Here is a 12513-nt window from a genome sequence, read left to right as displayed (position 1 = left end):
CAGTGCCTTATACTAGATTTTACAATGTTTTGTTCGTATGTTTAAAATTTACTGCAGTTTTATGTATAACAAACTATAATGTTACCTTATATCGATCAATTAACATCTCGCGCTCGACTCCAGGAAATTGTTATAAAACAATCCAATAATTTTTTATCATTAGTTTATTGATTTTATTACAAAAAATTTTATTGTTCATTCTAGTCAAAGAAATAAATAATCAGTGATGTTAAATAAGTATTTGAGAAAATACTTGATATTTTTTATGATTAAAAAAGAGAAAGACGAATTTGTTATCCTTATTTGTTTCCTTTTCTTCTAGCGTAATTAATATTGATCCGTATATACAAAAATAAAGTTTTTGATAGTAATAAAATTTATCTGTACCATTTGTTCATAAACTTATATAAACATAGAAATATATACAGATTTATAATAATTTATTTGGCAATGTTAGCAATTCCGCAATTGGAGAAACAGTTGTTTTCTCATCAGTTATGTGACATTTCAAAACGCTCAAAAGTTTTTGATATAAGAAGGAATGTCTATAAAATAAATAATATATAATTAAAATTTCCTACTTTTAACAAATACGATATAAAAAATCTGAATTACTACCTGCTAGCTGGTTTACATATAGACAAATGATCTTGAGCAATTTCATAGAATTCACCTACTCCAGGATCTACGTATAAGCATTAGAATTTTTGTTAAAAGTTCAATAATATTATATAGAATAATTTTTATTGTATACGTACCTGCTGAATTAGAAGTAACAAATTGAAATGGAACATTTAATGGTGTTACATGGGTAGATTTAGTTTCACTAAAACTAATAATCTCTATGGGATAATCTTTCAACATATCGAGGAATTCGTTGTGTAATTTTAATAATTGTGGCGACTCTAAACATAAATCATATTGTTTATAAATATATTTAAAATACTTTTAAACTAATATCATAATACAATTTTAATATACCTTCACGAAGTTCCTGTACTTCGATCGATGGCCATAGTACCATTTGTGTTGCTTGCTTTAATGCTGCTACGCGAGAACCACGATGTGGAGTACTATAAAATACTATACCACGTGTATTTTTACATATATTATTTTGATCACCATTCCTCCATTCTATAAAAAGAATAATTGCATATATAAATATATAAATTTTTATGAAAACGATATTAATATTTTATAATGAAATATGAAAACGATCCTAACCATCCACAAGCATTTTTTTCACTAATAAACCACCCATTGAGTGACAAACCCAAACTGTTGGTCGTTTTCCAACACCGGCAATTAATAATTTTTTTATATATTCTTTACTTCTTTTGCCCATAGTGCTTCAAATGAACAAACATTACAAATAAATTACAAATTTTGAATAATTGGATGAAATATCAACATTAATAATGCTATTTACTTTTTGTCTTCTATTGGGCATGAAGATGTCCATAATGACAAATTAGTGTCATAATTTACCCCAATAACTCGAACAAATGGAATATCCTGTGGTAACCAATCTTTAGGCCAACACTGCGTTTTATGCTGTTTATCGTGATAAGTTTTCTTCATGCACGTATCATTTCTAAAATTGAAAATTCCTAAATATGGAATAATTTCTCAGCAAAACACATAACTTAAAATAATATTATACCCTTGGCAGAAAAATGGTCCGTTCCCTCTAGAATTCGTACTTTGCGGGCAATCGTCTAGAATTACTTCAAAATCATGCCCCACTTTATCCCATTCACGTTTCCTCAAATCATAAGTTAAATCTCTCAAAAAATCTTGTGACTGATCATCTACCAAATTTGAAAAATTGATTCCATCTTGTATAATGTAGGGATCTACAATTTATGTAATTAATGTGAATAATTATGTTTAGTAGAGATACGAGGTCTGTCTAGGAACAATATAATCTAAGGGTACATCTTTCTATCTGATTGTGCTGTTGTAAAATTATTAGTTAGCAACGATAGGTTATTTTGTCGAAGATCGTGAGAACCATATTTCGAGATGACTAAAAACTGGGCGTTTCTCTCAGATCATAGATCCATGATTTATCGCAGGTAATGATCTTTAACATCTCAAATTTGTTTCTGACCAATCATGGTCAGATGCACACTGTTTGCTTGATATGTTTGATCATGTCATTCAGTATTTATAGGATTACTGATTAAGGTCTTCCGTAAATATTGAAAGTCTGGTGTTTACAATAGCACACCCAGATAGGAAGGTATATTCATAAATCGGATTGTTTCCAAACAGATCTCGTATACGTTGCAACTAGAATATAATCGTAATTAATTCTAATTACTCTAAAAATAAATTCTATGTTTGTTACGCTAAATTATTATTTATAATACAAACAAACCTACAACCCCAACTTCAGATGTATCTGAATCTCTTTGCCTCCACGTTATAAATACTCCACCAAGTAGTCCATGTAAGAAAATGACATCTAATTTCGTGTTTGCTACAGTTTTGTGCAAAGGATGAAGAAGATAAATACGTCTTGGATATTTATTATACTCATCCATATCTAAATTTGCCAATGCACGACTGGCTACTGCTGCCAATCTTATATCACTATTTTGAGCCCATTCCACCAATGTACCAATCCAACCTTTAAACGAAACCATGAATAATATACAATATTTTAAGGAACAAAATAAAGAGGCACAACTGGAATCTACTTAATATATACCTGACTGAAAAATATCTTGCAAATACATCGAATGAAGTGAAATATTGGAAATTATTTTCGCAAGTAATATACATATGTCAATATTGTCACTGAAAATTTTTTTTATTATCATTAATAGTGGAAGACCACCAGCATCAATAATATCTGAAAACAAGGAAAGATTAGATAAAAATGTTTTAAACTGTTACATGATTTTTACTTTACCTTTACTATATAACTCAAGGCAAGAATGATGGCATAGCGCTTGAACACAATTCCGTAATAATTCTTGATCCCATACTATGGCTGGTGCTACAGCCAGCCCTAAGTTTGTTAAATCGTGATCAAGTATCAGACTATCCTGTTTTCATACTTTGTAAATAATTAAAATGCGCACAAAATAATTTATATAATAGAAATTTAAAAATTTCAATGAGTATATACTTACAGAATGTATATCCTTAAAGTTTTTATTGAGAAATTGAAGAAGACAGGGATGTGTATTTTCACATAATGTATTTAAGTAAAGGAGCAAGTGGTATACTTTTTCTATTATATCCTGAAAAAATGCAATCTCTCGTCAAATATATCTGTTAAATAAACGTAATTACAATAAATATATTATTATACATGCCTGTAAATTATATTGTACATGATGATATGGTGTCTGTAAAAAAAATCTTGAATCAACATTTGGCATTCTTGCAAGAGACACTGCAGTTTTAGCATCCAACATTTGTGCAATATGCCGGTAGTGCCAGTCTATAATTTTTAATTATAAGCATTTAAATAAAAACTGTTTATACGAAGATTAATAATAGCTAAAAAGAATACCTTTCAAATGCTTTAAAGAATTAAGAGTATTGAGAGCTTTTAAACGTTCTCTGTCATTGCCACTTTGTGCAATATGTAATAGTCTATATGCCACATTACGGGTTAATGACTTCCACCATTTCATTATGATATGAGCAAATGAAAATGATTCTGTTGGTACTGACGATTGTAAATTTTCAACTTTCCTTAACATGAGAACATCTGAAATCATAAGAACAGAGCTGATAAATATTTAGAGTTTAATAAATCATTACAAGCTAATGATAAATACCTTTGAATCGAGGGTCATCAATATAAATATATCTAGTATGTGGTTGGTCCTTGCTCAGAACATTGATAGGTACAGAGGATTGTAAAATGTGTGATACTTGCCTTAATTGGTACAAAAACCAACAACCGCTACATAAAAAATATAAATCATTCAAATATTAATATATAATATAATATTAATATATCAATAAATTAATGATTTTCGAAAAAAATCCAGTAAATAAAACTAACCCAACCACAACAATGCTGATTCCAGTTGATTTTACATACTCTATATATTTATGGTAAGTTCGTAATCTCATTGTAAAAAAATATTTTATCCTATCAAGAACGTGAGTATATTTGTATAACATTGATGTTTCAAAGGGTATTTAAAAATATATGTATATATATATACCAAATATAGGTATATATGTATATATATATATATACCAAAGATAGTCAAGATCGGCAATGTTTAATTATTTTACGGCCGTACTTTTATTTTCCAATAATTATTGATATGAATATTCATTAATTATTATTTTCTTGTAAACATTGCAACAGATATTAAGTCCTACAATAAAATTATTATTATTTACAAATATTATTTACAAGGGTAAGTAAGATTTGATAAATTAGCTATTCATTGTTCATGGCCAATAGAATAGCAACTAAAATCATCTATAACCGAAAATGTTAGTAAACAGTATGAATATTTTCAAATCATAATGTTCATAGATAATAATAGGCGAAATATATCCATACATGTTGACGTCAATATCAAAATATAAAATGAACGAAATTTTCAATATTTTATGCACATCGAAGACTTAAATTAATCAAAATGCTTTTCCTAAGCTGAACTTCTATTTACATAATGTATTTACAATTTCATGCTGGAATCTTTTCTATGCACCATTTCCTATGATTTGCATCGAAGTATATAAATTAATAACTGTTAAATTAGTTATTATACATTTTATCGTGAAAATTGCAAAATAAATAGAAAAGAATGATGTGACTAGGAGTAAATTTGTCACTGCGGACGAAGCATTAAACAATATAGTATGTATCGGCAGAGAAACGATGCAAATGCGGCTGCGCCTGAATACGACAAGCGGCCTCGAGGCGCTGCTCGCGCACCAACTCTTCAGTCTTTTTGCTTCCCATTTTGTACCGTACAGTACGTCCACCGAAGTACTGACGTTTCGCTGTGCCATCGCATGGCCGACGTGTGCATTCCGAGGTTCACTTTCGCGTGGTATCCGCTCCGTCACAAGTATCGCTTTTAAAACGTTAACACTTGTGGCAAAACATCAACATACCGATCTCAGAGTGAGTGAAAAGTGTGGTAAACGATGGTTTGCCGTTTTCACCGATAGAACAGTAATTCTTTGTCGAACACGTTCTTTCTGACATAATCCGGTATAAACTGGATCGAAGCAGATTCATCGATAAACGGATTGATCATTCATTTCAGAGAAAAATTACTAGATCCGGCTTTCACGTCGACGTGGACCACCTTTCCAGGCTTCGTCCCGTTGGTGATAAACGATTAATTTAGTTTGAACCTGTAAGCCGCGACCACGCGACACAACGCTCAACGATGTCTAACGAAGAAACTTCCGCCGACCGCAATGTCGAAATCTGGAAAATCAAGAAACTTATAAAAAGTCTCGAAATGGCCAGGGGGTAAGTAGGTCGAAATTAATATTGCCGCGCCTTTTCTTATCAGCTGTTCGATTTTCTATTTGCACATATGTTTTAAAGAGCATGTGGTAAGTAAGAAGTAACGGTCTTTCCGTTCTTACTGGGAAAATGAGTTTCACGTGATTTTACAGGAAAAATTTTCGTGGTACTCGAAATTTCGAGAAATATATATCGTACTTATTCGATGTTTTATCACGGAATTTTTTATTACATTAAAAAAAATATAAGCTTTATTAATATAACGCTACAACAACCTCACATAGAAACAGATTGTTTTACAATATAGCATTGTTTATAATATATACTTGTCATGCATGGAATATCTTCTTTTGCAGGAACGGGACTAGTATGATTTCGTTAATTATCCCTCCAAAAGATCAGATATCGAGAGTAAGCAAAATGTTAGCAGATGAGTTTGGGACAGCATCAAATATTAAATCTCGTGTAAATAGACTATCTGTTTTGGGTGCTATCACATCCGTACAACATAGGCTAAAATTATATACGAAAGGTAATTTGAATAGATTATTGAAATTTTTTGTAATTTTGTTATTTATATCATATAAATGTGTTTATTAATTTATCCTGTTACATTTAAAGACAACTATTTCTGAATGAGTTCTTATTATGAATATTATATAAAGTATAGTGTGATACCAAGTGCATATATTCATGCATGTTATATACTTCAATAATATAAATTACACATTATTTTTTTTTTAGTGCCTCCAAATGGCCTGGTAATATATTGTGGTACCATTGTAACAGAAGAAGGAAAAGAAAAGAAAGTTAACATTGATTTTGAACCCTTTAAACCTATTAATACTTCACTTTATCTTTGTGATAACAAGGTAGTTTACATTTTTGTAATTTAGTAAGAGAATATTTGTTAATTCAGTCAAAGAAAATAAATTTCAACATATCTTGTGGTATTTTAGTTTCACACCGAAGCACTTACAGCATTGCTCGCTGATGATAATAAATTTGGTTTTATCGTCATGGATGGTAATGGAGCATTGTTTGGTACGCTGCAAGGAAATACCCGTGAGGTTTTACATAAATTTACAGTAGATCTTCCAAAAAAGCATGGTATGTAAATAATTAGTACGATATTTAATAAACAAAAAAGAAAAAAACAAGAAACAGTATACTTTATTTACTAAAAATCTAATTCCAGGCAGAGGAGGACAGTCAGCGCTTCGTTTTGCTCGGTTGCGTATGGAAAAGCGGCATAATTACGTTCGAAAAGTTGCAGAAGTAGCTACCCAATTATATATTACTAATGACAAACCTAATATTGCTGGTTTAATTTTAGCAGGCAGTGCCGACTTTAAAACAGAACTTAGTCAATCGGACATGTTTGATCCTGTAAGTTCATGTAAATTGATATTATAAATATACGTATATATAATTAAATTTGTAAAAGTATCTTCGCATATTTTTATTATTTTAGAGATTGCAAGCAAAGGTTATAAAGTTAGTAGATGTTTCATATGGTGGAGAGAATGGTTTTAATCAAGCTATTGAGTTGGCTGCTGAATCTTTACAAAATGTAAAGTTTATTCAGGAAAAAAAATTAATTGGTTAGTATACATACTCTAAAGAAATTTTTTAAATATAAACACGTAGAAAACAAAATTATTAACTCATTTAAAAACTGGGGTCTGTATTATATTACTTTATCTAGGCCGTTATTTCGATGAAATCTCACAAGATACAGGGAAATATTGTTTTGGCGTAGAAGATACGTTAAGAGCATTAGAGCTAGGCAGTGTAGAGACTCTCATTTGTTGGGAGAATTTAGATATTCAGCGGTACGTTTTAAAGAATCATACAAATGCAGAAGAGAAGGTTTTACACCTAACACCAGAACAGGAAAAAGATAAAACTCATTTTACTGACAAAGAGGTAAATTAAACAATTTTAACCATTTGATTAATAAAATTAATTAAATAAACGCAACTAATTAATATAGAATACTTTTTTGTTGTGTTTAGAGTGGAGTAGAATTGGAACTTGTAGAATGTCAGCCTTTACTTGAGTGGTTAGCAAACAACTACAAGAGTTTCGGTGCCACTTTGGAAATTATTACAGATAAATCTCAAGAAGGCTCTCAGTTTGTAAGAGGTTTTGGTGGCATTGGAGGTAAGTTTCCTTGTTTCATTTGTTTTTGTGGCTATTAACTTTGACTCGACTGAAAGTAATATACTTATGAAGTAATAGTTTGTATCCATACACTTGAAGTATACTAACAGAAAAGCGGCTGATTCCACTTTGATTAACTAATCAGTAAGAGCAAAGGATATAAGTTTAATGTCTGTGTATATATAACAAACATTTCAATACATTCCTAAGATGTGATTGAGTCTTGAGAATTTCTTCATTGTTGTTCCTCTATTAATCAAACGTTCATTGCGTATCTTTATTACAAACAAACAAAAATGGTACAAAATTTTAAAACAGATTTGTCAAGATATAAATTCATATGTATGAAAAGTAAATGGTATTAAAAGAAAGTTAAAAATATGGGTTTTAATTATGGAGTATATCTTGATGCATAGGAATCCTCCGCTACAAAGTTGATTTCCAGTCACTGCAGGCTGATGAGCCTCTTGATGATGTTGACCTCGATGATTACTAATTTCATCTGTGAAATACTCAAAGTTGACCAGGTAGCTCTTTCTCTGTCTTGAGTGCATTCGTTTACATTTCGTGTATTATAGAACATATTACTTTCAGAACTGGACAAATTTATCAAAATATTTATGAATCTTGTATTAACTTATGCTTAAAAAAAAAAAGGAAATAAATAATATAATTATAGGACATAATTATTATATTAGTTAATGACAATTAGTATAACATTAAACCTTCGTATATAATAGCATTTATCAATAATCTAATTGTTTAATTAATGTACATCGAATTCTATCGTTATATTTGTTTGCATTTTAAATGTAGTTTATATAGATATATAATAAATCACTTTATAATATAAATCCTGTACTCATCATGAAGAGATCAATTTCTATTACTATTGATAAAATGTGTTATTAATGTGACATTGCTGTTTTGAGCAGTGATGGAGTTTTTTCGTTATATGCCATGAATTTATATTGTTATTAATAATTAAAATATATCCATTCAGTAAGTAATTGACGATAAATTTGTCCAAAAAAATTTGAAGTTTCTTCTGTTGGATTTTTCACTGAATAGTATAGTTCAATACTTCTGTGCAAATCTGTAGTATATGTATGTCTCTTCTGATGAGTTTGAATGTGAATATAGATATTTTTAGTTGTGAATTTCGAGGTATAATATTTACTTTTACGAATAAAAAGCCTGAAAACTTTGCTGTCTCCTTTTTTTCTTGGTGGTACAAAAATTAAGAGAAAATCTTGTATATATATGAAATGTGGATAATTGTAATTGAAGAGGGTGAGTTGAAGTATTCCAGTGTGTAACTTTTCTGCCTTGAGCATTATTAGATACTGTCTTTTTTTTTTTTAGTGATTGTACATTATAATGTTAGTAATTAAAATTAAACTGTAGGTACAATACACATACTCAATTTAATGGATATATAATATTGCTTATTTCCACAAACACAATCATCTTTATTATTTCACGATACATTTTACTTTAAATTTTCATTGCATACTTATATGTACAAAATAATTTACAACACAGACGATTCACATATAATACAGTTTCATTCATTTTTGGATACAATAGATATTTTTGGAACGTTGTCATGACAATACTCCATCTATTACACACACAAAGATATTTTTTATTGTTTCTAAACTGTTGTGGATATATTGTGTGTTAGCAATATGTTAATGAATAACACAAATACTTATAAGAAAAATAATTTTATAAAAATATCTAACTACTGAGATAGCACTATTATATGTATTTTTAAATGTTGTAACAATAATTTATCAAAGAAATGTGTATATATATGCGCGCGCGTGTGTGTGTATATATATATACATATATATATACACACATATATATATGTGATTTTCGAAATAATATCGAAACCACTATTTCTTATTTTATTCTGCAATAGATGTATATAGGAAATTTTCTTTATGTGCATGTAAAGCTTTTTAGCCCTTTTATATTTTTATAGGCCTAATAATATTTTAGATATTGTGTTTGGAATCATTCTTCTTTTTTTCTTATTAAAGTTTATATACTTTCTCTACACATATTTGTTATAATTTTATTCTGTGTTTTTAAAAAGTTATTTAACACATATTCAAAGATTTATTGTATATTTAATATAAATAGATATTAACCACTTAAATATCTGTTATTTTAAAAGTATCATAACATACAATTAGTTTAACAATTTTGTTACAATTATATTTAAATTAAAAAGCTTTAAGTTAGAATCTTAGTTGAAATGGGATTAAATGCATATTTTAGTGACAATATTATTATAAAATATTTTTTTAAGATTATCTAATGTTTATATTAATATACAAACGTACCTTGTGTTACTGCCTGTATAAGGAAACAATCACAAATACTGCTTGCTGCATGTTATGCAATAGGCAAATGTTCATTTCACTACCAAAGATAAATTATGGTTTTATATTTTTAAAAAATACTTAAATGCTGTTATTAATGATAAATAATATCAAGTATATATAGTCTTTGGTGGTGAACATAAAACATAATAAATAATTACTTATGTAATAAATGGCTAGGCTTTGTTAAATAGTCAAAGTATTTGATCAAGCATAAGTACTAATTGATGGTTTGTTTCCATTAGCTTGCATATTGGGAAAGGTATAGTAATTGCTTTTTACCATTTTAGTGAAAGAAAAAGCTGTGAAATTGACTGTACTCTATTAACCCTTATCATTGCACTTCTTAACATTAAGTGTATTTTGCTATAGAATGTTATACATTGTATAAGAAATCATTCTATTTATTACAATGGTATTTGTCTCCTTTATCATTATTAGCAATACTATCAAGATTTGGTTATTAATATTACATTATTAAATCTATTCTATTTTATCTTTTGTTATTAGTGAAGTTGCTAACTTATAGAAATATTATTTAACATAAAAGGATGTAATACATTTAATATATAATAACACGAATAACTGTTCGTTTACATAATATTTTATTAGAATGTATTTTTTATTATCTAATAATTTTGCTATTATAGCAATTATTTTTATATCCGTTTTAGAATTAATTGCTTGCTATTCATTTTTGATAAAATTATGAATTAGAACTTATGTCTTAGATTATAATTTTGAAAATGTGATATTCATTATATGTATAACATTCGCTTACTTTACAGTCATATTATTAATATATATTTCCATATATCATGTTTATATAGTGATAGCAATCTTTTATTTTTTCAAATTGTATTGAATAGTTATAAAAATAACAGTGTTTTTGTTAAGTATTACTTTCTAACACTTTATTAAAAGATTGGAAGACACTGTGAACAATACATTATGCATGATTAATAACTATCATATTAAACTAATTCATCATAATATTTCTACAGATTATTGATTGCAAATTCCATTTTATTAATTTGATCATGTAACTTCTTTTTTTTATAGAACATCATTCGTATTGTATTATTAAAATACTTTTCATTTATTTCTATAAATTTTCCATAGCAAAACATTTTGGATAAATCTTTGGTGTACTAAAATAGCATTTTGTTAATATGTGTTTTACAGGTATATTGCGGTACAAAGTGGACTTTCAGAGTATGCAACTTGAAGATGTTGAGGTTGATACCTTTGATCTGGATGACTATTAAATCCGTGACTCGACAGACAGTTCTTTTAGCTTCATAGGAAAACATAAGTATATGTTCTCCCTTGCATCATATTTTAAGAGAGGCACATAAGAGGACATGTTTATAAAATTTATTATATGATGCAACACACATCATGAAATTATTCATTAGAATTTCATTCGAGCAATTCACAATCAATACACAAAGGTGAAAAGCACAACACGTGGCGCGCCGATAATCCATGTCCATGAAGAAACAAAGGCAACTCGAAGACTGTGACACTTAATTAAGCCAGCTTGATACCTGCCTATCTCACAGAACATTACCTTATATTACAGTTACATTCTTTAATTATTCACATGGATTTATTTAAATAATTACACGCGTTACAGTGCTGAATATGTTTGTACAGTACACGGTTGGAGATATAATAATTTTGTACCAAATTAATGTTTTGCCATCTTGTCATGAATTTTACGATTGAAAAATGGAAAGAGGAAAAGATACTCAGATAACATGAGAACGAATGTAGAGTTATTTTTGTTCAGATACAACCATGGATAAGCTGTAATAAACTGATTATCATAAACATAAAGTTGCGTATCGTATATTCTATACCGACTACTAAATTCATATGAATAATGAAGAGTTCTGTACATAGACTTAAATTTTTAATGGCACTGTTGCCTTAGACATAAGTTAAGATCGCGTAATATCCCAGGAAAATAAAATCTTTCCGTCTCATCGAGTGATACACATATAAACATATAAGAGATAATTTTTCGTATCTACATTAACTTTGCTGGCTCTCGACTCTTATATTTTGTACACTCACAATTGTATATAACAAATGCTCCGCAAGTGTATCGAGATATATCTTTTCGATTGTTACAACGGTGCACTCCGTTAGTAAAGAATTATCTTCTGCAATATTTAAGTAGCAATTATTGAGAATACTACAAAATTTATTTTAACATTGTTAATTTAAATTGCTTATCCATATGATGCCTTTGTAATAAACAATAATATGTATGTATAAATGTGAGAAGAATGAAACGTGCAATTTTGGTGAAGTATCTTTTATGAAATGTTGTATAGTAAAGGAAGATTTGCAAATACTGTGAATCTTATGGTGAAAATAATGTATTGTTAATTAATAGTATAACTAGATTATTTATACTATTATATCATATGTGATGCAAGGATAAAGCTTTATGAAAACTTCATCAAAATA

At 28.6% G+C, this 12513-nt stretch overlaps 2 protein-coding genes across 6 annotated transcripts; one reads left to right on the top strand and one right to left on the bottom strand.

Annotated features, from left to right (window-relative positions):
* Window positions 1-146: 146 nt before the first annotated feature.
* LOC126916593 (protein SERAC1-like) lies at window positions 147-4211 on the bottom strand. The gene is made up of 15 exons (XM_050722545.1): window positions 4031-4211; window positions 3801-3928; window positions 3530-3730; window positions 3330-3457; window positions 3144-3254; window positions 2921-3056; window positions 2717-2860; window positions 2384-2635; window positions 1664-1856; window positions 1430-1594; window positions 1225-1349; window positions 982-1134; window positions 759-905; window positions 619-685; window positions 147-545 (listed from the first exon to the last, which is right to left on the bottom strand). The coding sequence occupies exons 1-15, from the start codon at window positions 4150-4152 to the stop codon at window positions 431-433; spliced, it is 2187 nt and encodes a 728-aa protein (XP_050578502.1). The 5' UTR covers window positions 4153-4211; the 3' UTR covers window positions 147-430.
* A 694-nt stretch (window positions 4212-4905) lies between these two features.
* Window positions 4906-11874, top strand: LOC126916693 (eukaryotic peptide chain release factor subunit 1). 5 transcript variants are annotated; one of them, XR_007710713.1, is made up of 12 exons: window positions 4906-5116; window positions 5262-5473; window positions 5827-6002; window positions 6215-6342; window positions 6430-6580; window positions 6669-6859; window positions 6945-7074; window positions 7179-7399; window positions 7489-7636; window positions 8053-8163; window positions 10278-10299; window positions 11218-11316. XR_007710713.1 is itself a non-coding variant. In XM_050722758.1 (12 exons), the coding sequence occupies exons 2-10, from the start codon at window positions 5388-5390 to the stop codon at window positions 8130-8132; spliced, it is 1311 nt and encodes a 436-aa protein (XP_050578715.1). In that variant the 5' UTR covers window positions 4907-5116; window positions 5262-5387; the 3' UTR covers window positions 8133-8163; window positions 10278-10294; window positions 11218-11874. The 5 variants fall into 5 exon arrangements, 4 of the variants coding, with proteins under 4 accessions (XP_050578729.1, XP_050578715.1, XP_050578702.1 ...); XM_050722758.1 differs by having other exon boundaries at window positions 4907-5116; window positions 10278-10294; window positions 11218-11874; XM_050722772.1 differs by lacking the exon at window positions 10278-10299 and having other exon boundaries at window positions 11218-11874.
* Window positions 11875-12513: the final 639 nt, after the last annotated feature.

Source organism: Bombus affinis, chromosome 1 (assembly GCF_024516045.1).
Source record: "Bombus affinis isolate iyBomAffi1 chromosome 1, iyBomAffi1.2, whole genome shotgun sequence".
Taxonomy (NCBI): domain Eukaryota; kingdom Metazoa; phylum Arthropoda; class Insecta; order Hymenoptera; family Apidae; genus Bombus; species Bombus affinis.
Note: the sequence above shows the minus strand (reverse complement) of the source record. Positions and strands in the feature narration are given on the sequence as shown.